The 25,099-nt window shown below is 34.7% G+C and overlaps 5 protein-coding genes across 6 annotated transcripts; 3 read left to right on the top strand and 2 right to left on the bottom strand.

Annotated features, from left to right (window-relative positions):
* Positions 1-502: 502 nt before the first annotated feature.
* On the bottom strand, positions 503-2,108 carry LOC122586793 (chlorophyll a-b binding protein CP26, chloroplastic-like). Its single transcript, XM_043758780.1, has 6 exons — positions 1,828-2,108; positions 1,537-1,621; positions 1,401-1,451; positions 1,183-1,303; positions 962-1,096; positions 503-872 (listed from the first exon to the last, which is right to left on the bottom strand). Exons 1-6 carry the CDS (start codon positions 2,042-2,044, stop codon positions 612-614), a joined length of 870 nt encoding a protein of 289 aa, XP_043614715.1. The 5' UTR covers positions 2,045-2,108; the 3' UTR covers positions 503-611.
* Positions 2,109-3,741: 1,633 nt separating this feature from the next.
* On the bottom strand, positions 3,742-5,241 carry LOC122588214 (chlorophyll a-b binding protein CP26, chloroplastic-like). The gene is made up of 5 exons (XM_043760339.1): positions 5,033-5,241; positions 4,559-4,609; positions 4,313-4,433; positions 4,094-4,228; positions 3,742-4,002 (listed from the first exon to the last, which is right to left on the bottom strand). The coding sequence occupies exons 1-5, from the start codon at positions 5,239-5,241 to the stop codon at positions 3,742-3,744; spliced, it is 777 nt and encodes a 258-aa protein (XP_043616274.1).
* Positions 5,242-5,908: 667 nt separating this feature from the next.
* LOC122589257 (uncharacterized protein ycf45) lies at positions 5,909-11,745 on the top strand. Of its 2 annotated transcripts, none has more exons than XR_006322242.1 (9): positions 5,909-6,227; positions 8,781-8,843; positions 9,114-9,191; positions 9,661-9,881; positions 10,180-10,252; positions 10,355-10,592; positions 10,861-11,004; positions 11,087-11,137; positions 11,457-11,665. XR_006322242.1 is itself a non-coding variant. In XM_043761524.1 (9 exons), exons 1-9 carry the CDS (start codon positions 5,940-5,942, stop codon positions 11,514-11,516), a joined length of 1,263 nt encoding a protein of 420 aa, XP_043617459.1. In that variant the 5' UTR covers positions 5,912-5,939; the 3' UTR covers positions 11,517-11,745. The 2 variants fall into 2 exon arrangements, 1 of the variants encoding a protein (XP_043617459.1); XM_043761524.1 differs by having other exon boundaries at positions 5,912-6,227; positions 10,355-10,639; positions 11,457-11,745.
* Positions 11,746-13,830: 2,085 nt separating this feature from the next.
* Positions 13,831-15,053, top strand: LOC122588914. The gene is made up of 2 exons (XM_043761132.1): positions 13,831-14,166; positions 14,766-15,053. Exons 1-2 carry the CDS (start codon positions 13,853-13,855, stop codon positions 14,968-14,970), a joined length of 519 nt encoding a protein of 172 aa, XP_043617067.1. The 5' UTR covers positions 13,831-13,852; the 3' UTR covers positions 14,971-15,053.
* A 2,834-nt stretch (positions 15,054-17,887) lies between these two features.
* Positions 17,888-19,828, top strand: LOC122588913 (probable fructokinase-5). Its single transcript, XM_043761131.1, has 3 exons — positions 17,888-18,182; positions 18,781-19,191; positions 19,301-19,828. The coding sequence occupies exons 1-3, from the start codon at positions 18,006-18,008 to the stop codon at positions 19,682-19,684; spliced, it is 972 nt and encodes a 323-aa protein (XP_043617066.1). The 5' UTR covers positions 17,888-18,005; the 3' UTR covers positions 19,685-19,828.
* The last annotated feature ends 5,271 nt before the right edge of the window (positions 19,829-25,099 follow it).

Below are 25,099 nucleotides of genomic sequence, written 5' to 3'. Positions count from 1 at the left end.
CAATGCGGCAATGCATGCATTTTATTATCTGCACATATCATATTTGGTGTTTGCAGTAACGGAATGCACCTATGTCTCGAGAGTTCTGTCAACTGCTTCTGTTTAAGTCAAGGATGTGAAATGTTGCTTATGAGGGTGTCAAACGGAAGCAAATGTTTTCTTTCTAGCATCAAACAATAACCGCTTCTAACCAGGTCAGTGTTTTCTTTCTTACCTACTTTAGCGTTTATTAGTAATTTGTTACTTTCTTAAGGGGTTGAAGTGGCTTGGTTTACCAAGTGTACGTGACTCAAGCAGTTGATGAGAATGCATATAGTTGTCACAAGTGTATTATTACATGACTAGTTATAAACTGGCAAATGCCAGTGTATTAGTTTAAGAGGTCTATAAGTTATTATACGTATTTGCATTGCATAATTGCAATGTCAGATGCTACACAATGCATTAGGCGATTACATAATGATGCCGAATATTTGGGTAACCCAATTGTCGTTAGAAGTTGTTTCATCAAACTACAATTACTGACCATTTGGACTCCTTTTTCATTAAAAAAAACCGAGAATATAGAATACATGAGTAAATGATTGTCATTGTTTAGCTTACAAATAGGTTTATAGGGTTGGGGTTCTTTCGATGTTCCCAGAAATCACAGTTAGTATGTTGTTTCCAAAGGGATCACTTAAGTGAGATGTAAGGTTTTCTACTGGACCCTCTCCGGTCACATATGCTTGGATGAAGAATGCAAACATTGAGAACATTGCTAGTCTACCATTCTTGATTTCCTTAACCTTCAACAGAGCGAGCTGGTCTGGGTCCTTGCCAAGACCCAACGGATCAAATGGTCCACCAGGGTGCAACTTGTCCTCAAAATCCTGCACATAAGACCCCTCAAAATCATCAACTGATAAATCAAGTAATATACATGGAAATTGCTGATGCATTCATTCATATATAGGCATACCAAGCCGTTGGTGATTCTGTAGTATTCTGCACCACCTACAAGAACAACCTCAGCAACGACTGCCAAGACCAGGTTAATGGGGATGTTCTTTCCGAAGTAGTTCAATGTATTGCCATCGAGTAGCAGAGCTCCAGTCTACAAATACCGTTATGAATAAATAAGAACGGAGTTATTAAGCTTTTGGCTTTCTTTAGTTTGGGATTGATTAGTCTGACACATACCTTGAACCAGACGGCTTCAGGGCCACAGGCTGCACCATATTTGTTGAAGGCCTCTGGAATAATGCAACCGGCTGCACCCAACATTGCCCATCGTGCATGAATCAGCTCAAAAGCTTGATATCTGCAGACCATATAAATGTAAGTATCTAGATACTGCAACCGAGTGTTTGGATTCGATCTCTAAATCAATGATTTCTGAGTGTTGGAAATGAACTTACTTGGCAAAGTCTTCTGGTTTCTTTCCAAGACCAAAAGGATCATAACCATAGCTGCATTTAAAGAAACATAGAAAAAGTCATTTTAATTGTATTTTTGTGTGTATATATTTTTATTTAATGTGTATATATTACTTACTCTCCAGCGACTTCTCCGTTGAGGTACTCTGGGATTTCTGATCGGTCCAAAAGACCTTCTGGCAAGAAGATTCTTCTCTCAGGTCCTATATATCCATTGCAAATATATAAACCGAATTAGAAAATCTAAACCATTAATTTTAATGTGTAACTTTGCATGTCATTCACTACTTTAAGTAATTGCCATTTGAATTTGCAGTCTCCAAGTAACCTGTTTTTTTAATGGTATAAATCTAAAGTTTTTATATGTTTACTTACCTACTAAATATTAAAAAGTTGTAATGATACTTACCATACCACTTGGCGAGCTCGTCTGAAGCCGGGGTGACGGCTGCTGGCTTAGCCTTTGGTGCAGGTTTCTTCTTTTGGAAAAGGGCAACTGTCTTAAAGGTGACAGGACTGGAAGTAGAAGGAGCCGTCCTGGCTGCACTCGAGTAGTTGACTTTGTTCCCAAGCATTTCCGACACACTGAGGGAGGTTGCCGCAGTTGTTGCTGCCAAAGAAGCCATTCTTTCAGTTCACTGTTACCGGAAAAAAAATTTAGTTGGTTGGTTTTGCTGTTTTTAGAATTGAGGAGGAAAAGGGACCAACTAAATGGAAGTTCTGGTGGTTGTTGACTTGCCATGTAAGATGTCTATGATTGGTGAGGAGAGGAAGATGGAATCTGATACATGTATCCTATTGGATCATGAAGCTGACATGGCGGATTATGATATCTGACGTGGACTGTATGTGTGGGAACCACACTAATGAAGTTGAAGTTGAATTTGTGGAAGAAAATGATGAAGTGAGGATAACTTGATATCTCATGACCACAAAAAAGTATATGATACTCTGGAAACAAGATTTTACTAGCAACATCCTTATTTACTTATATGACATCATATCATCCCACTTAATTAGTTATTGGTTATCTTTCAGCCCTTAACTTTGAATCGATCGTAGAGACATGGAAATATCGGATTACCAGTACTCATCAATCAAGACGAAATGTTTCATTTTGTAGTCCGTTAGCTCCTACGAAAATGCCTAGCATTCGGGATCTGCTATTTCTTCTAACTTGATCACTAATTAAGCAAATGACCTGAAAATCCCTATGCCACTAGATCAAACGAGATTAAGTAACTAATGTATAAGTGCGGAAATTCTTATACAAAAGCAATCAACAACACGAACACGAATATGAATAAACTGGAACTGTATATTACTTCGGTAAATGCAATTACAAGTAAATACCAAGTCCCAAAATACGAATTACAATGACTAGAAAAGAACAATCTTAAACATAGGGTTTAATCTCTATTTATACTAAAACTAATGGACTAGTCGGACCTCAAACTTTATGGACCAAGCCCAACTCGTATGCCCATTCGAGCTTGACCAGGTCGAGCTCGACCAAATCAACGTGTTGACCAATTCGAGGTTTGACTTTATTATACGAAATACTTAACGTTTATTAAAAGTACATATTCAATAAACTTAAGACAAAATTTCTATAATGATGTTGTCACCCGAAAATGCACCAACATGACTTCTACACTTATTGTGCCATTGTTAGGTTAAAGACAACGGTGTTTTCAGATGAAACTGGAGTAGTGAAGCTGTTTGTCTTTGATTTCATGAGCGATTTTAAGAGTTACTTTTTCGTTGTCCATGATTAACTGCAAGTCTCATCATCCTTCATTTATCAAACAAAATGATTGAATTATGTGTTTAGCTTTGCTGCTTTAGAAGCATATCGATATAATCTGAATTGTGCCAATACATAAAAACATCTGCTTCCTCATGGTAGTGACGATGAAGTTATTTAGGTTAAGATGAGGATTAGAGTTTTGATTAACATATCTTGTGATGATTGTATTTTGAGTTCACATATGATGTATCTATCTTTTAAGGACATACAGTTATGCCCAGCTAACAGATTAGTGCTTTTAGATCACATACTTCAGTAAATTCTTATTATGGCATTCGAACCCTGACTTTATGTTAACGAGTTACTGGTTCTTGTGTATGTGAATACTATAAACAGATCATTAGTGAAGTTGCAAAGTCCAAGAGCATACATAAAACCAAGGATTTCGTTTCTAAAATATAACGTCTACCAGTTCAACGATTGATCGTCTCCTCATAATACACAATGGATCAAAAACAAATATATAAGATACATAAACGATCTGATTGTCATCATTTAGAGTACAAATGGAGTTTACAGGGTTGGGGTTCTTTCAATATTCCCAGAAATCACGGTCAATAAGTTGTTTCCAAAGGGGTCGCTCAAGTGAGATGTAAGGTTTTCTACAGGACCCTCTCCGGTCACGTAAGCTTGGATGAAGAATGCAAACATGGAGAACATAGCTAGTCTGCCATTCTTGATCTCCTTAACCTTCAACAAAGCAAGCTGGTCTGTGTCCTTGCCAAGACCCAATGGATCGAATGGTCCACCAGGGTGCAACTTGTCCTCAAAATCCTGCACATTAAACCTCCCAAGTTCATTAACTGATATAACAAGAATTACATACTTTGAAACAATTAATGTGTTCATTCATATATAGGCATACCAAGCCATTGGTGATTCTGTAGTATTCTGCACCACCAACAAGAACAACCTCGGCAGCAACAACCAGGACCAAATTTATAGGGATGTTCTTTCCAAAGTAGTTCAATGTGTTGCCGTCGAGTAGAAGAGCTCCAGTCTGCATTTAACCACAGTCACATACATCAGTTATAAATTAATGCTAAAGGTTTTGTCCTCAATTAGTTAGAGAATGATTCCAAACCTTGAACCACACAGCTTCAGGTTCACAGGAAGCGCCGTATTTGTTGAAGGCCTCAGGAATGATACAACCAGCTGCACCCAACATTGCCCATCGTGCATGAATCAGCTCGAATGCTTGGTATCTGAAATTAAGACACTTATATATATAACTACAGGGGCTTCTAATTAAGAATTACATTATACGAGTGTATATGATATATATTCCAACTCAGAATCAATCTTTTCTAAGACTTAAAAGTGAACTTACTTGGCAAAGTCTTCTGGTTTCTTTCCTAGACCAAACGGATCATAACCATAGCTGCATACAAAGTAATGTAGAAATTTAAGCTCATATTGCTTCTACTTTGAGTATTTACTTAATACTCCATGTGTAACAAACTTGAGAACTTGTGCAAAGATTTTACAAAGCTGCGCAACAATTTACGTGTTTCTTAAACTAGAATTCAGTAGATAGGTTAACTGTTATAATCACTTTTTTTTATTGTTTTTTTAATAAAGCTGTGTGTTTATGTCTATTGGATATATATTGGTTATTATTCTATTAGGTAAATATATAATAGATAGGAGGGACATTTTGGGGAAGTACTTAAAATCAATATTGAAAATTTCAAGTTCAATGTTGAAAATTTAAGAGAAATCTGCTTTATAATATAATATAGATATATAGTATAGATATAGATATAAATATAGTGATCGAGCATGTGAGCAGTACTTACCATACCACTTGGCGAGCTCATCGGAGGCCGGGGTGACAGCAACGGGCTTAGCCTTGGGTGCGGGTTTCTTCTTTTGGAAAAGAGCAACAATCTTAAAGGTGACAGGAGTGGAAGGAGCTGTCCTGGCTGCACCAGACAAGTTAAGTCTGTTTCCAAGGAGTTCCGACACTCCGAGGGATGCCGAGGCGGTAGAAGCTGCCAATGAAGAAGCCATTCTTAAATGTTTTCCGGTGATGGGGTTGGCCGGAAACAACAAAAAAAAAGGGATATTGAGTTTGTTTGTGATAGTTTAGGATGAGAAAAAATGTGAAAGGAGAGGTGCATGCTAAATGGGAGGTTTAGGTGGATGTGGACTTGACATGTAGGATGGTTTTGATTGGTTGGACGTTGGACATGAAATCTGATGCTTCTATCACATAGGATAATTCTTGCTGATGTGGCGGATTATGTTATTTGGTTTGGGACCCACACCCCAGGAAGTTGAACTTGTGGTTAGAAGTGGCGGATGATATTATTTTGTAATCTCTCTTCCACGGTCCACATTCATGGGAAAAAAAAATCAAAATTTTTTTTTCCATTTTTAATGGCAATATCAATTAACATAAGTTTCATTTGTACGCAAAAAAAAAAAAAAACTCCCGTTTGGTTGTCAGCAAGTGTTTTCCAATTATTCATTTTTAGTTTTCTAAAAAAGAAAAGGGTTTTTAATTTTTTTAAAAAAAAATAAAATTTTAAAAATGCATTCTAATTAGAAAATAAAAAACATGTAAGAGATGAGAATACGAAAATGAAAAATGAAAAAAATAAATAAAAAAAAAATGTTTTCAAATATTCTATTAAAAAGTGAAAAACAATGTTTTTGTACAATGTTTTTTGTTACAGTATAACTTCAGAAAACAATGTTTTTGTACTATGTATGATTCCCTTTGTTTACCCTTGTTCCGACTCCACAGTATAGGAGGATTAGGAAGGAGACGTCTACACCAGACCAGAGATTCAACACACCCAATTTTCATCATCATGTCCATACGTTGTGGTAGCTGTTCATCCTCATCTTCTTCTTCTTTTTATAAACACAATTTTCTACCTAATTACAATTACAGTTACAAACACAAACACAATAATTATAATTATAATAGTTCCATTTCAATTCCCATGGTCAAGTGCACACCTTCTGATGACATCCATGAATTATTAAAGGTATCAACAATAATAATGGATTTATTCAATTCCTTTTTCACTTCTTTTTCTGTGTATTGACTGCTGCTGCTTCATTTATTGCTTTCATCCTTACCTTAGCTACTACTCTATTGTTTCCTCCATGCTCAAACCTTGTCTTCTTGTTATATATATATATATATATATATAGGGGAAAGATAATTAGAGTATAACTTGATATGTTCATATGTGAACGAATATGTTCACATATACCATTCTCATATGAACATCAAGTTATAATTTAGAGGTTATCATGATCATTGGCGGATTTAGGTAATCATTTCAGAGTATGCATTATGTAGAAAGTTTTTTTAGCACAGGGTATTCTTTGGTTGTAATCTGGATGTGCACTAGTAATTATCCCATAATTGTTGTAAATATTGAAAATTTAGCACTAATATGTATTTTTGGAGGGTATGCAACCCTCAATTCAGCCCCTGATCATGATTATTTCAATTAAGATGGTTCTCGCATGAACCTTGTCCTATACACACACACACACACACACACACATAGGGGTGGGTTATTTAGGCCGGTGCCAACCCCGGCGTTATTTCTCTTCCTCGCTCGTCTTCTCTCCTCTTGCGTTGGCACCGTGTCTCATCTTGGCTCTTCCTTGTTTACCTCTTCCCCCCATCACCGGGTGAGGAAGAGGTGTCGTGGACCCGACCTAAGTTTGTGTGTGTGTGTAAAGATAAAATATAGATAAATAAAGTGAAGGAAAAGATGAGGAAGAGGTGAAGAAGAGGTAGGGTTGGTAGTTAGTAGGAAGAGGTGATTTAAGGAGAGAGAAAAGCTGATGTGGTAGTAAGGAAGAGTCTGGAAGAGCTGCTGGGTTGGCAGAGGCCTTAGAGTACAAGCAATCCAAAAATTACAAGGCACCGTTGGATCCTCTTCCTCCTTCCTTTTTCTCCGAAGAGACTGTCGGCGCCAGCCACCACCTTCTTCTCCGGCGACCGCCACACCTCCTCCTCCTTCCTTCTTCTCCGACGAGACAACCACTGCCAGCACCTCCGGGCTCCGGCGACATCTCCGGAGACTTTTCCGGTGAGAATCAGGTTCGTTTTCGGGTGGATACGGTACGGGCGTTGCCCTCATTCGTTCTAAACCGGTTGTCAGGGAATGCATATGGAAATCGTATGGATTTGATGGGTGACGATCCAAGAGATGGTGGCGGTTTGATATGGTACGGGGGAAGCCCTTGCTGTTGGCGCCAGCGCAGTGGTTGGGGTGGTCGGAGATGATGATGGTGGTGGCGGTGGTTGTCTCGCCGGAGAAGGAGGGGGTGGCTGGCGGCGGCAATCTCCCCGGAGAAGAAGGAAGGGGGAAGAAGATATCCCCTTGTACTTTTTTGTACCTTTTGAATTTCTTGTACTCTAGTTATCTTTCCCCTACATATATACATATATATAGGGGAAGGTTATGGATGGAAGTGTCTTTACATGCGAATTGTCATAAAAACACATTCTCAAACCACCACCACCACAGCCGAAAACTGTGATTCAGAGTGGCCTATGCCCTTAAGACATTAAATAAAGGGTAGCTGGTGAGGTGATAGGTCATAGGGTGTGATAGCTCAAAGGGGTGATTGGTGATGGGGTGATTTACCTATGGGCGGCAGCCCTAAGAACAATTGACAGATTTTTGCTGCCATGTATGGAAGTACTAACATAAAGCTTAGCTATCACTACTAATAGTTAAGTTGTATGTTAGTACATCTGAACTATTACTAATACCCTAAGATGTATATCAGTGTTAACAAGATGTATGTTAATAGTTCTATTAACATAGATCTTAATTAACACTGACATAGAGTGTCCATAGGAAAAGAAATAGTAGTTAAGTTGTATGTTTTTCTATCGACACTGTAATCTTTAAGCTGCATATTAGTGTTTTGCACACTTTGCACAGTAACCTAAAACTATATATATATATTAATGATTATAGTGAATACAAGTAATTACTGTGGATTAGGGGTGGCAAATTTCTGACACGACGAACAAGCCCAACACAAAAACAAACTGGTTGGAGTCATAATTGGTTGACGTGACTAAAACGTGCTATAAATGGCTCGGTTTTGGTTTGAACTTAATGACATGATTACTATATGTCTATATCTATACTTTATGTCTTAATAGTTATTGTGTGCATTCGAAATATCGACAATTTCGACGTATAAGTTATTATCGTGTACCTTTTGTGTTTGATATAGGTCATAAACGAGTTGACATGATTAAACTGTTTTAACATATGAATTGGCTTTGTGTTCAACATTTTGACACATTAAAGTAAATGGGTTGGATTTGGGTTGAGAAATCATCATCCTGAACACGACATGGTTGTTACCCCTAATGTAGATTTATGCTTTTTTTTCCAACTCTATGAATACTATGGTTCTTTGTCCTTTATATCTTGATTAATGTGATTTTTCCACGGATTGTGAGCTTGTGACGCACTGGCAATAGGCTCTTTCATTTTGTTCTTGGTTCATTTGGCCATTTGGAGTTTAATTTAATTCTTCCATGTGGTTTTCAGATCCTTCCACATGATTTGCGTGACAAGCTTGTAATGGAGTCTAAAAAAGATCAACTATTAGAGGTGATTCATTTCTGTCTCGTTTTCTTTTTCTAATATTCTATGATTTTGCAGTTTGTGTCCTGTATGTAAGTTAAATGTACAATGGTTTACAGGGGAAAACTGCTATAAACTGAACTTATATTCTACTATCCAACTGCCAAATATTCTAATTGATACAATGATACATTTGGCTCACTATGTTGTTCTCCTGCCAAAGCATAATTAAATGCACAAATCCTCTCCATCTTTACATTTTTCCCGCACTTCATTGTATCCTACTTATGCCAGTAGGTAATATTGGATCTAGGTCGGTTACCAGTTGCATGCTTCCTTGGTGATTCAGGGCGAAAGTATCTAAGAGATACCGAGGTAAATGTTACTTATATTGATAAAATCAGATATGTAATGTGCTTGGGGTTAGCTAGAGGTGGCAATGCTGATCAATCTACTAAAAAATGGGTCAAGTTGGGATAGGTTTTATCTCTAACAGGTCAAAGGGGCAAAATCAATAGAATTAGCTTATTAGGAAATGTGTCAAATGGTTCAAGCAGGTTATTAGGCGACCAAGTCTTATTGAATGCATAAAATCTGCTAAAAGATACTACTCGTATTAGTTATTTTACCATTGAAGTAATTTTTTGTGCTCATATTTGACCTTGTAAAGTGAACCCATTTGTTTTTGACCTGTAACTATAAAAATTACCCTTTTTGTCCCCTCCCCAACACATGATTTTGTCACCTCTATGTTTAACCATTCTCGAAAGATGGTTCAATGGACCAGTAGTTCTCAGCTCATTTTGTAGTTTAGCTTATTAATAATTCATAAACACTTAAACAGATCTCAATGGATGAGTTAGAATTTGCTGAGAATGCAATTGGAGAAATTGGAGGGGATAATAGAGCCGGGATCACTGGCACCCTGCACCGCATATCTGCAGTCAGGAATCGAAAGGGTGTAGTAGTTGGGTTAACTTGTCGAGTTGGCAGGGCTGTACGGGGTCACATTGATATGGTCCGGGATCTGCTTCAGTTTGGAGAGAGTATCCTCTTTATTGGAAGGTAGATGGTTATTTTTACTGACAAGCATCTAAATTGATTGTCTAGATGGATTTATAAAAAAAATGCTGAGCTAAAGTGATGAACAAACTTGTTCTGAAGTATACTCTCTTTAAAATAATGGAGGACTATTTTTTTGTGAAGGTTCAAATCAGAATTGCATTTGTTGTTAAATATCCTAGAAAATGACTCCCTTTCGTCCCATGACACCACAAATGTCCTTTTGGTCAACACTTCTCTAATTTTATCATGATTGAAATATAATTCAGACAATCTTAATATTCAAAACTCCTATTTACAGACCCGGTGTAGGAAAGACTACTGTTATGCGAGAGATATCTCGAGTTTTATCAGATGAGCTACAAAAAAGAGTGGTACTTTTGGCTTTTACAATTCTGTTTGTGCTTTTTCTAAGTTCTTTAAACATACGCTGATGCCAAAACTGCATTTAAGAATCATACTAACAATAAAGATAGGTTGTTGTTGATACTAGTAATGAAATAGGAGGTGGCGGAGATATACCACATCCAGCAATAGGCAGTGCAAGAAGAATGCAGGTTTCAAAACCGTCTACGCAACACAAAGTGATGATTGAGGCAGTGGAGAATCACATGCCTGAAGTGATCATTATTGATGAAATCAGCACTCGGGCTGAAGCTAGTGCTTGCCAGTCAATTGCCGAAAGAGGGGTCATGCTTATCGGCAGTGCTCATGGTGAGCGACTCGAAAATATAATAAAGAATCCTGTTCTCTCTCATTTGGTAAGTTCCTAACTAATAGAATACAAACACTATGCTTTAACTTTTGAACTGTCAGCATTTGGCAAGTTAACCTTTTAAGAGATGCCATCAGATCATTTACTTATTGTGTATATCTTCACCTTTGACTTATTTCTTGTTACCAAGTTAGTTTTATTGTGTTTTTTTTTTTTTTTTGCAACGTAATTGGTGAAGTTTCGTCTCCTGGTATTTTTTTTGTACAGGCAGGGGGAGTAGAAAGTGTTACTTTAGGAGATCAAGAAGCCCGGAAGAGAGATGGCAGGAAAAGTATCAGCGAGAGAGGTAGTCCTCCTACCTTCCCCTTTATGATTGAAATGAGAGATAGACATCATTGGGTTGTGCATAAGGTATTCAATCTCTCACTCTGTATGTTTGTGTGTGCATGTGTGCCTGTTTGTATTCCTTATATATGTAAGTTTTTTTCTTCAGACGGAAAGAAGTGTGGATGCGTTGCTTCGCGGAGAAAGGCCTCGGGTGGAGGTAAATGACCTTTAAATGCATACTGCCCACCTTGGATGTCAATGCCCGGGTTCGAATCATTAACATCTAACACTTGCCGTTCTAAAAAATAAGATGACCTTTAAACTTATGGTTCCATGTTTGCATGCTACATTAGATAAGCAAAAGCTACCAAAAGTATATTGAACTGGTAACTAGGTTTAATTTAGCCAACTGCTAAGAGAGTAAGCAATCTGATACAGGGAAGGATGCATGTCCAACTGATGACCACTTTTAGCTAATTCTCTTTTACCTTTTTGGGGTTCCATCTTTTTAACTGGACATCTTGTTTGTTTTACAGGTTCGAAAGCGAGACAGACAAATGAAAGTTATCATAGAAAAATGGAAAATCGAGAATTAGAGTGACTCATGATTTAAATGGGAACTCCCACAGATAATAGTAGTCGGTTCTAAGTCCATTACACACTGAAACCTAGGACTGGTCATATTACCACTGACATACAAGGGAATCATGTCTTGTGAAATAGAAATCTCATATGGGTTGTTCAAGTCTAAACTCTAAAGAGGAATCCAAATTATAGATCAAGCAGTGAAGTTGTGTTATTTTACATGCATTGGTAAACTGTAAACTGTGATATAATGTTATTACTGCATTTAATATTTAATTCTCTGTTACAAAAAACTGGAAAAGATTTTTAAATTGCATGGATGATATACAACTCCATATGGACGTGCAGCATTCATATATTTTTTATTTTTTGAACAGCGAGTTAGTAGTTAGCATTCGAGAAACCACAGTGACATACAATTGAGCAGTATGTAGAGCTCGAACCACATATGTCTGAGATGAAACCCAGAATTCTCGAAAACCCCCCATAACAATCCATTCTTACAGATGTAGAAAGTGAAATTTGAGCCCTGGTGGGTTTTCTCAAAGTCAAAGACCTTACTAATGGGTCACCAACCCATAAGAGATGATTCTGGTTAACATTTGTGCATGGAGGGCAAACAAGAACTGTCTTCCAACCCGCACTGCTCTTGCAACTAGAGGTATGCACTTCAATTCTACTTTATGTCCACTTTGTGCACAAGCTGATGAAGACGCAGAGCACTTATTACATCATATATGAGACTTTGTTATATCTTGGTGTCACTTGCCATTGTTATATGCATTCTTTATCAAAGACTTGCTGGAGTTTCATAAACATAGCCAAGTATCAACGGAAAACGCAAAGTGATAAGTGTAATCATCCTTATAACTTGTTGGTGTATTTGGAAAGCTATGAATAATTATGAGATTCAACGATAAGTCATTCATACTCAACGAAATCAAGCATGAAATCAAAGCTCAAGCCTATTTTTGGATTAAAAACATGTCTAAGTTTAGATCCCTAACTTGTATGGATTGGTGTAATTTCAGTTTTTTTTTTGTGGGATGATTTTTCTTTATAAATTTCTAGTTGCTTGCTAGTTTATTAATGAAATTTTGCCGTTCATAAAAAAAAAGACATTAACATGTCAATGTAACTCGTTTCATGAGTCGTTAATACGAGTAATTTTCCATATTTTTAACATGTTATCTTGCATTTTTTTAAAAGATCTGATCATTAGACATGTTTATGTGATATTCAATCACCCAAAGCCTAGTTTAAAAATAGGGAAAATTATATGTATGGACAAAATTAAAGTTTTAGTTCTTAGTTTGGACTAGTTTTGTAAAAATCCCCGATTTAGACACATTTACCTTGAGAAACAGTAGAACAAAACACGGATTATCTATGGCCAGTAATAAAAAGACACTTGGCTTTTCCTTTTCTCCCTCCCTCCTCTGTGACATTAACCAAACCACATTCATATCCCATGAAACCTTTTTCTGCTTTCTTTCTCTCAAAACTAACAATTACATGAAGCCGATTCTAATAATGTTACACATACACACCCACGTCCACGTGCCCATGTTCTACTTTTCCGATAGTTTAGTTTGCTTAAATAAATTAGATTTCGTTTGTGTAGTTTGTAGTTATTTTCTATGGTCAGTAGTTTGTACTTAAGTCAAGTGGTGTAGTTAAGTTGTAATATACTCAAAAAATATTAATGATCAATCAGAGATCTCATGCTTTGTATTTGTGTGTTTTCATCATTGTCTCCAACAAGAACAAGTATTACGAGCAAGTCATTTGTATTAATGTTATGAGAGCACGCTGTTCATAATACAATTAATATTGGAAGGACCATTCATAGCATTGAAATATTTGAAGCATTTGATGAAGTATGCAGAAACTTCTTAAACTTCTTTAAAAAAATCTGTTATGTATTGACGGAAGAAGAATGAAAATGTTGGTTTTTGGCTTGGTAATTAGGTATTTTTTGGGTAGGCCACATGAAAAACTATGGAAGGGTTGGTTTTTGGCTTCTTGTTGTATTGCCACATGGAAAACTATGGAAGAAGGGAAAAAGCATGTCTTTTTTTTTATTGGTCATAGATTGATCCTTGTTGTTTTCTACTGTTCACCACGATGGGTTTGTCTAAATTGAAAATTTTTATAAAAGTAGTCTAAACCAAGAAGTATACCCTTTAATTTGTTCATACATGTAATTTTCCCTTAAAAATATGCATCCATCAAAGCATAGTGAATTAGTGATAAGATTTTAGTGGCCATAATGGATGGAAGAAAACATATAAATATTAGTGACAAATGAAAAATCCCATGTCCATTGCTTGCATAAGAAAAAAACATGGCATTACATTTCTCGGTCCCCAGCCAAACACAAGTTACTATACCAAGTACTCATTACAACAGCCTTACACCCGCAACCAATCACTCCATATCTTCATTTTTTAGTGGAAAAAAATTAATAACAAATCTCCATTCAAGGGGGGTTTATTACACCAACAATAACAAGGCTGCCAAAAAGCAAACACAAATCATCAAAGCTTCTTCATCTTCTTCAGAAACAATGACAACTACTATTGAGAAATCTGGAATTAAAATTGTTAAAAATCCTCCTGAATCAAAACTTACTGATCTTGGTGTTAGATCTTGGCCCAAGTAATTCCTTTTTCTCTCTTTTTCCTTTTTTGTTTAATTATTATTCACTACTGTATTATTATAATAATAATTATTGTTTTGTGTTCAACTTTGTTTGGTCTTGTTACATTAGCATTAATTAACATTCTCGTCACTATCAAAATATAGTTAACTGGTTTTAAGGTGAAGTTTTATGTTTTTTTTTTTGCCTCCGAGAAAATAACCATCATATCCCTAACAAATTAGTTATGTATGTTCAAATAATTTCAGATTATTTTATACGAATAGTTGTATATATGTTATACCCATAAATATAGTGTTGCATTCCAATTAATTTATACTCGTGTAACCTTTGATTTGGTATGTGTTGTAAACGGGTCGACATGACTAACCCATTTTCCAAAACGGGTTGGGTTATGGTTTAAAGTTTCGAAACTATTAGTTAAATAAGTTTACTATGGGTTGGTATCTATGATTGTTTCCGGCCTTTATTGAATGTGGAAATTCTTTTATAAGTTTCTGCATCTTGCAGATTTATAAGAAATTGTCTAGTACTGTGAATATTGGTGTTTGTTTGTACTCGAAAACAGATGTGAACTGAGTATGTGTGATTGATATAGGTGGGGATGCCCTCCAAGCAAATTTCCATGGACGTATTCGTCAAAAGAGACATGCTTTCTTCTGAAAGGGAAGGTGAAGGTGATCCCCGATGGATCCAATGAGGCTGTGGAGTTTGGCGCCGGCGACTTGGTTGAGTTCCCATCCGGTATGAGCTGCACATGGGATGTTTCAGAAACTGTTGACAAACATTACAAATTTGAGTAGTTTCTTTGTCTCAGAATCATCTAATGTGGTGTGACTGTGGTAAACTGTATTATTTAGTTATAAAAAACTGCTTGGCATGATTATAGTCTTTAGCATGAAAAACTAGGATGTTTATGTTTGCAAATTGCAACCTTTTACTAGTGTTGCTTGATACTGTTCTGGTATATACTATGTGAGTTTGATAGAATAATTTTTTTATCCAGGCTTAAAGTATAACTAGCCGAACTTGAATGATGAGTCTTTATGATACAAGCTTGAGTCTGGTTCGAGGAGGACTCAAGCTCGTTTAATTTGCTTAACTAGGTCGAAAGTATCTATATATAGAAACCAAATTCGACTAAACCTGATTTGAGTTCTATTTAGGAGCTCAACAATGATCAACATGGATGAGCTTGAGTTGGGTTTTTAGCTCTAGTTTACATATACATAGGGCTAAGTTCAATAAAAATTTCAAGTTGTCATTATATAATCTGAACTTTATATTCCAACTAAAATAATTACTTGACTCTTGCTATCATTTGTGATTGTAATTTTGTTTCTCCCTTGTTACAATTGCCCCCATTAGGGGCAAGGGTGTAGTACCAAGAAATTGGCAAATTGGTAAGTTTTAGCTAAATATTAGACAATTAGGAGATGCCACATGGATTTGCCAATACTAGCCGAAATCTTGCCAATATAGAGGGTATAGTGCCATAAATTTGCCAATAAAAAAAAAGTCACTTTGACCAAAAAACCAAAAAAAAAAATACGCTCCCAATGTTCAAAAGTGCAACCCCAACGTTCATTTGCATCGGCCAAAACTAGCCGATGAAACTTGCCGATTAAACTTGTCAAGCCAGATGCTATAGTGTAGCCGATTTGCCAAGCCAGATGAAAAAAACCGACTACACCCTTGCCGCTTAGATAACAAAAATTTAAGTTGGCAAGTGGCAACAGTAAAGTCTTTTCCACTTGTGGACCTATAGATACAATAAGGTCTTTTAAATTTCGCTGGGTCCGGCTACTATGCGGGTCGAACGTTTATCAATCATGCGTCCTACCGATATCTTAGAAACATGTTTGACAATACGTATTGGTATTTGTATTGTCAAACATGTTTCTAAGATATCGGTAGGACGCATGATTGATAAACGTTCGACCCGCATAGTAGCCGGACCCAGCGGACAGGTATTTCTGTTTTTCAGATTCTCGGCAGACAGGTATGATTTTCTAAACATTTCTCATTTTCCGTCTTGCACTCCTTTGTGGCCGGAGGTCCCTATATAAGCAGTCTCTCTACCTTTGTGTAGAGGTAAGACTGTCTACAGTTTACCTCCCTCATACCCGCGCAGGGATTGAGCCCTGTAGTTGTTGTTGTAATAAATTTCGCTTTTCAACTTTGCTCTTAACATTTGAATTTGTATCATAAGAAAAAACTATTGACAAGGGAAAATGAGGTTTTCTTCATAGTTTCACACTTTCACATACCCCCAAAAAACTCCCTGCATTGCCCCCAACCAAACATAAATATGCGACATTTTTCCGGTGCTAGCAGCTGCCATGAAGCTATCCAACCCTCGAACCTTACCGGCCACACGGCTTCCCTTGCCTTAAACCGGCCGCCATCAACACTCGAAAATTAAAAGACATGCTACAAACACCCAATGTTAATTAGGGTGGATGTTTGATTTGTCATTTTTTGAATAAATTTTAAGTTTGAATCTATTTAAGTTAAGACTTACATAGTTCTTTTAGAAATCAATTGTTGGTCCAGTTTTACTTAAACACTCTTATGAAAACCTTAATCAAGATACCTTAAAAAAAATATAATGAGCTTATATAATTACATTATAAGATGCAAGTCCAATCGGTTAATGCATCATGGTTCAATATCTTGAAGTCACAGTAATAAGTCGGTGGAGTTTTTTTTCATGAAAAGCATATCCATCTCCTAACCCCTATGGGATGACATTGTATAGTGAGTTATTCCCTAATTTTACTTATCGTCAAAAAAAAAATTATTATTTATTTATGAGTTTTGCTAATAACAAATTATGTTATTAATGTGCATAGATTGGTTGTTTTATTAACATAAAATTCAGTGATGAATTTTTGATACGAATAATACAAATTTTTTATGCTAAGTTTTGACAAAAATTCTGTACTTTATATATTACATTTATTAATTTTGTATTATATATGGATAATATCTTATCAATATATTCCGGTATTATTGTTGAGATAGGATTTGTGTGCTATTATTTTATAACTATAAACGGTCAAGATTAAATTTAAAGATAATGCAAAACTTCACTGATTTGCTCATATAATATTAATTACCGGTATTAAAATTTAGTTATTAGTTATTAATTTATAATAAGTAATTATCTAGGATAATTACTATTATTATCATTATACACTTTTTTGAACGAAAGGATATAGTAATTAAGGATAATGTATTCTTGTTCAAAAAGAAAACAGAGAGGATCGGATAAATATATTCACTTAAAATTGATCTTACTCAATTAATCTGTTATGTGAACGTAATAATACGAATATACATAATATTCTGTTGCATATAACTAACATAATTATATATATGGAAGGAAAAAATATATTATTTAAAAAAAAATCAGGATAGTTATTATGTCTCAACACATTTTGGATATATAATATAGTTCAAAAATTAAAAAAAAAAATAGTTATGGATATTCCAAATAAAGATAAAGATGGATAAAATAGCAAGAGATCGAGCACAAATAATAAAGAGTCAAAATTACGTTTCAATAATTATTCCGAAAATCCTTCAACAAACATGATTTCTTCATCTCACCCATCAAATCCTATTATTTTCATTTAAACTCTAATTTCTATCCATTCCTTCTTCTTCACGATCTCTATTTCTCCTCCTATATATACAATCATCATTATCAATATTCACACACATTCATTCATCAATCGATCGAATATTATTCTCATTGTATCATAAATTTTTAATAGCTTTCATTACGTCAAATTAAACAAATTCTACGTACTATTCAAATAAAAAAAAAAAAATGGCAGCTTCTTCAACAATCGTGTGTTTCGGAGAGATGTTGATTGATTTCGTTCCTGATGTTTCCGGTGTCTCGTTGGCTGAGTCGCCAGGATTCCTAAAAGCCCCCGGTGGTGCTCCCGCTAACGTTGCTTGTTCTATCTCCAAGCTAGGTGGCTCTGCTGCCTTTGTTGGCAAGGTACGTAATTTCATTACTTTTTTGTATGCATGATTTCTAATGCATTATGATTATAGATAGATATATCAAGCATTCTTTTTCTTTAAATCTAATATGTAATATATATTCATATCAATTATAACATGGATCATATATGCATCAAAAACTGTTATCATTGTTCTTGCTTATATTCATTGTTATTAACATTAATTAATCTTCTTTCTTAAATAACTATATAATCGACGTTAATGGATCAATATATAATTTGGTTTATATATATATAAGTAGTGATGAAGCGTTGTTGTTTTTAGTTTATTTTTTTAAAAGTTGTTTTCTATGGTTCTTATGTAAAGGACATATATGTAATAGATATGATCAATCATCAATAGTTTTGTTTGGTGATCATTAGACATTATTATTATGGTTGATTCATAGTTACTTTTTTTTTTATGAAGATACATCCAGATCTACTTTTTTGTAACTTATAATATATAAAATCATAAATTTATAATTATTTTAAAAGACTAATTTATAACTAGTGCACTATCTTCATATTTAGTGAAATTATTATTGATGTATAAGTGATCAATTATATATAATGTGAATAATGTATATATAGGTTGGGAAAGATGAGTTTGGATACATGTTGGCTGACATCTTGAAGAAGAATGGAGTGAACGCCGACGGTGTATTGTTTGATGATCACGCAAGGACGGCTTTAGCTTTCGTGACACTAAAGAAAGACGGCGAAAGAGAGTTCATGTTTTATAGGAATCCAAGTGCTGACATGCTTCTAAAAGAGTCTGAGCTCAACATGGACATGATTAAGAAAGCCAAGATCTTCCACTATGGCTCCATCAGTCTGATCACCGAGCCATGTAGGTCTGCTCACTTGGCTGCCATGAAGGCCGCTAAGCAGGCTGGGGTCCTTCTCTCTTATGACCCCAACGTCCGCCTTCCACTATGGCCCTCGGCCGAGGCAGCCAGGCAAGGAATCAAGAGCATTTGGAATGAAGCTGATTTCATCAAGGTATATATATGTGCATATTTGGAATTGAATATAATCCTAATCTAATTAATTAACTCTTTACAATATAAAACTTATAAATTATATACCTTTTGTGTGTGTGTGTGTGTAGGTGAGTGATGATGAGGTGGAATTCTTGACACAAAAGAGTGGTGATGATGAAGATGCAGTCAAGTCTTTGTGGCATGATGGTCTTAAGCTCTTGGTTGTTACCGATGGAGAGAAAGGGTGTCGATATTACACCAAGAACTTCAAGGGAAAGGTGGCCGGGTATCCAGTCAAGGCAATTGATACAACAGGAGCCGGTGACTCTTTTGTTGGCTCCTTGTTGGTTTCTATGGCAAAAGACACTTCCATCTTCACGGATGAAGCGAAGCTGAAACAGGCGTTAGCATTCTCAAACGCGTGTGGAGCAATATGCACGACCAAGAAAGGAGCCATCCCGGCGCTACCAACTGTGTCTGATGCCCAAGCTCTCATGTCCGGTTCCAAGTAGCTATAGATAAATTTTTAACTATCCATTTTGTGCCTTATTGTGGTGTTCTAGATGTTTTTGGTTTTTTTTTTTTTTTTTGTTATCTTTCTTTTTAATTTGCTAGACTTTTGTTCTGAATGGTTTTGAGAGCCAAGCTTTTGGATGTTAATTCGATTGTTCAATATTTTGAGTTTTTTTTTTCTTTATTGCAATTCAAACCATAAAAATAACGATTATCTTGATAATTTGAAAGTACGTAATCGGAGAGTACGACTTTTTAGATTATAATAATTTTATTAGCTTTTGATGATGTTAAATAAAAAAATTAGGAAAAAGTTATGTGTGTTGAGGTGGGTAGTTTATTAACCCCTCTAGACTCGATCTGACATGGTTCAAATAATAGACCAGTAGCCAGCCAACCCAAAAAGTTTAAGATATCACGCGTCTCGGTCGATATACGGCTCTAACCATTATTATTTTAGTTAAATTGCTATAAGTTTGCACTACTTAATCATGAAGAATAATTTCTACATTCGTTTGCTTTAGCAACTATCACAATTCAATGCCAACACGTAATTAATAAGGTCATCTAACTCTATCAAACTAACTCATTCTAAGTCCTAACCACTCCATCTTTACTTTGTTTTCCCTTTTTATTTTTAATTGTATTTGTTTTTACTCTTACCTACTTTAAGTGCAACCTAGAGGGGGGTGAATAGGTTATACCCGATTTTTATTTGGTTTGTAAGACTTTTTGATTAATCTCAATACTAGTTACAAAATTTGTTTCATTTGAACAACAAAGAGATATACTTGTAGTTTCCAACAACAATTCAATCCTTATGAAACAAATATAATAGCAATGAAATGATAAATAATAAGAGATAAGGGAAAGAGAATTTATCCCACATGAACACCACGATATATAGTGGTTGGGGTCGGATGTTAACTAATCCGCCTTAATCCACTCCTCGATTCACAATCGAGATTTAGTAGCACTATCTTTCTCCAAATCCGGTGGAGAGTCCGCAATACAATCTTGACACTTCAAGATGAACCAACAAGTCCTAACCAATAGGAATTAACCAAGTTTTGACACTTCAAGACACACCAATGATTCCTAACCACTAGGAAATCTTCAATTCTTGACACTTCAAGAATTTGCCCAACTCTAACCACTAGAGTTTAGATTAAACCCAAATGATCTTGACACTTCAAGATACAAAGTTTCCTAACCACTAGGAAAACACAAGCTCTTGACACTTCAAGAGAATATACAACAATCACACTCACTAGTGTAATTGAACAAACAATCTGTAGGCTCTCAATTACTTCACTAAATAATCTCCTCACTACAAATTTGACACTCTTGCTAATAATCAATGATATAAGATTTTGTATGATAAGAATGTATTTTTCCAGGAGTTGTAGATGCAAGAGGTGAGGTGCAAATAAGCCCAAGTCTTCATTTTATAGTCAAAGAATGCTTAATGACCGTTTGACCCGGACGGCTCTTAACTGAGGTCGTCCTCCATTGCACAAGAGCCGTGCTTCAAACAAGAGCCGTGCTATACCTGGAGATCTTCAAAAAGCCTTGATTTCCTCCCATGCACTCTCCACTACAACAATAACTTACCTAAACCAATATTACCTTCAAAATACAAAGAGAGAAAGAGTGGAAGATGCTTCAAAATACAAAGAGAGAAAGAGTGGAAGATGCTTACCAATTGAGGATGGATGGGGATTGAGAAAATCACAAAAAGTGTTATGGAAATGAAACAAAATCCCACTAACTTCAAATACAAATCAGATATATATAAGTTCTTGACCAATTTTGACCATTCCAACAATCTTGACTTTTATTGACCTTCAACACTTAGAAAAAATTTGGCCTCCAAATTTTGGTGAAAAATCAAAGTATTTAGATTTGTAATTTGACACTTGCAAACACCTTAGGATGATAAAATGAGACATAGTATCAAGTATCAGGTCATGAACATAAGTAACGAACGCTCGGTAAATGTCTTTGATTTGGACAGTGAGAGGACGACCTCTAATCCTGCAAGAGCCGTCCTCTGGAGCCGTGCTCCATGATACTTAGAAAATATTTCGACCTCAAATTTGATGAAAAACGAAAGTTGTTATTTTTGAGATTTGCCAAATCCAAATATCTTAGAACATCAATATATGGTTATAGAACAAGTTTGGAGTCACGGAAGTAAGCAATGAAGGCTCGGTGAAAAACTAACATTAGGACAGAAGGAGCACGGCTCTTACAGGACATGAGGCCGTCCTCTGGAGCCGTGCTCTGAAGTGAGGCCGTGCCAGGGTTTTTCGATGAAGTACTATACAAAACTCAAACTTGACGTTTTCAACGTTTTAGGTTCCGAATTAACGTATGTATGCCCAAATCATTATTAATACCATTTTACACATTCCATATAATGTTATGGCACGCCATACAATGACCGACGCTATAGATAGTGCTACATTGCGTTTTTATTAATCGTTATTTAGAAGGATGTTGAAGCATGTAAGAATATATGTATGATCAATTATATATAACACTTACTTTCATGTGGCATGTTCTCAATCATCATCAAAATTAAAGAATGCATTATAAAAATTATAACTTTATTAAACCATGTATGCACCAACACATCTCATTATCACTATCACATTCAATTTAGCAAAATATAACATGACTATATCATAGTATATATGAGGTATTCTCTTTTTCACAACCAATAACATCATTTGTTGACTTTATAAAGTCAGCCCCCATATTTTCCAATTTAACTAAATCCATCAAACACAATCAATAGATAGATATCATTTTATTTATTTTATTAACATCATATACAATCAAAAATTATCACTTGATCTAGGATTCCTCTATTTTCTATTAATTGGGTCAATTTAATACGGTAATAATCAAGACCTAACATTTAACATAAATAAATCAATATCTATACTACCATTCTACCAACTTATATAACATGTGATCGAGGTGTGTATCTTATATTTTACAACTTTTAAATACTAATCATTCTAATCTCATAATTAATATTATATTTTCTTTTAATATACAAAAACAAAAACACAGTTACTTAAATAATTAATCGACCAATCATAACTCTCAATTTCCTAATGTTGACTTTTATTTTTAATTTTGACTTTAATTTATACTTTTTTGTTTTGTTTTCCATCACAAATTTACATTTTTTACCAAATATTAAACATAGGTGCTCTAATAATTTATCGACCAATCATAGCTCTCAATTTCCTAATGTTGACTCTTGCTTTCAATTTTGACTTTAATTTACACTATTTTGTTTTTTATCACAACTTTATACTTTTTACCCAATAGTATTAATACAATAAATAAAAAATAAAGTTAATATATATCCAATAGAATAATAGTTAATATATATCTGATAAAATAATAGGTAATGTATATGCTAATAGTACGTTCTATCTCATAGGTACAATTAAGGTAAATAAAATTTAATGTAAATATATTAAGATTTTTAAAGTAATTGTAATATTATCCTTTTTTGAATTTTTTTTTTTAAAGAATCAATCATGACACATATAAAAAAGACAAAACATGTAAATATCATCTTTATAGAAAACACCTATAATATTATCATATTCTAAATTACATAATTAGGATATGTTTCATCTCAAAATAAATTTTATTTCTATATAGTGCAAAATAAAAATATAATATGCCATGTGTAACGATAAAATAAATAAAATGACACTGATCTACTATGATATTTTAGTACTCAAATATCGGCAAAAATTTTACACTCTACAACTGATGTAAATATTACGATTTTGTTATATTTCAGTATAAAGATCAAAGTTTTATTATATGGATCAACTTTTTATTAATAAAAACTAAATTTTGAAATTAAATAATTTAACATCTAATATTAATAATTTCATAAACTCTTGTATATTCCACACAAACCTAAAATCTAGTATTAATCCTATAATAAGATGCAATCCAATCATTATATTTATCTTATTTAATATAAAATTATTTATTCAAAGAAAATTCAATTAAAACTTAAAATTTTAATTTATTAATACAAATTAAAAAGTCAATCAGCATAAAAATAAATGTAATAACTTAAATAAAAAATCAACATTTTGTAGCATATATAATACCGTTATATAAATTGGCGACCGGTAAGTCACTCCTAACTTTTTAGTCATTATTTTTGCTAAAATACTTGAAGCATTCTAATCACGTGCATTACATAGATACGGGGTGGGTTATTTTAAGAACTTATAATAAAAAGAACTCAAAAACAATTATGGACCATACATTCTTTCTCTTTTTCTCTCTCTTCAATTTAATATGGAAATTCATCTAAATCATTCAAAATGTTTTATTTCACAAACCGTACATCGTTAAATCAGAGCCGATCCTGAGATTACGAATGCTCAGGGCTAGATGTTCAAAAATATGCCCTTGTTAAAAACTTTAAATAACTCAACACAAGTTTTTTAAAGGGTTTCTAAACTAGTCAAGCTACGCGGCTCACTCACACATCAATTTAGTTTTATTAGTTTATTTGACAGGCTTCATAAAAAAAAGGTTTTCTCAACCAAACAATATATATAAGTTTTGGAAACAATATATATGCGGATTAAAGGTAAAAGAAGAGAATGATATATTACAGAAACTAGAGCAAAAAGTAAGAAGTAAAAAAAGAAACGAAAACGAACTGATCAAAGAAGAAAAAAATTTATTGTGTCTGGAATCTAATTGGTGTGACATCCAAAGTAAGAGTGATTTCGTTCTCCAATTTATAATACAATAACATATGAGCCTAAAATTGAACATATGAAAGGGAAAAAAAAAACTGAAACTAGTATACCCTGACTTGGACTAAAAGCCGACTGCCCGCAACACAATTGCTGCTCTAGGCTTGCGCCCTAATGGCCCAGCAGCAGTGCTGGCTCTGCATTAAACGAAACAAAAAGCATAAATAGTCTTAAAATTTTGCCCTCTTTCATTAGAGATCCAATTCGATATATTTTTGACGACTTTTTAATTTTCGTTTTCTTTTTGGTACTTACATATAACTTACACATGTGTGAGGTTGAACAAAAATTATGATTCGGAGCAGGCTTCGCCCTTAAGGATATTAATAAACCAAAGCTGGTGGGGGTGATAGGTCATTGAGGGTGATAGGTCATAGTGTGATAGGTCATAAAGGGTGATAGGTCATAGGGAGTGACCGGTGATGGGTGATCTATCTAATGGGCTTCGCCCTTAGCCGCTATGGCTCCGCCTTAACCTTCATTGTTGTATACATATGTTCATTTACTAATTTACATGTGAAAACAATGATCCCACACATGTGTAGGTACACAAGTACAAGGGGAAAAAAACGAAAATTAAAAAGTCGTCAAAAG

This window comes from Erigeron canadensis, chromosome 2, assembly GCF_010389155.1.
Source record: "Erigeron canadensis isolate Cc75 chromosome 2, C_canadensis_v1, whole genome shotgun sequence".
NCBI classification, from domain to species: Eukaryota; Viridiplantae; Streptophyta; class Magnoliopsida; order Asterales; family Asteraceae; genus Erigeron; species Erigeron canadensis.
The sequence above is the reverse complement of the archived record's forward strand: the minus strand, read 5'-3'. Positions and strand labels throughout refer to the sequence as shown.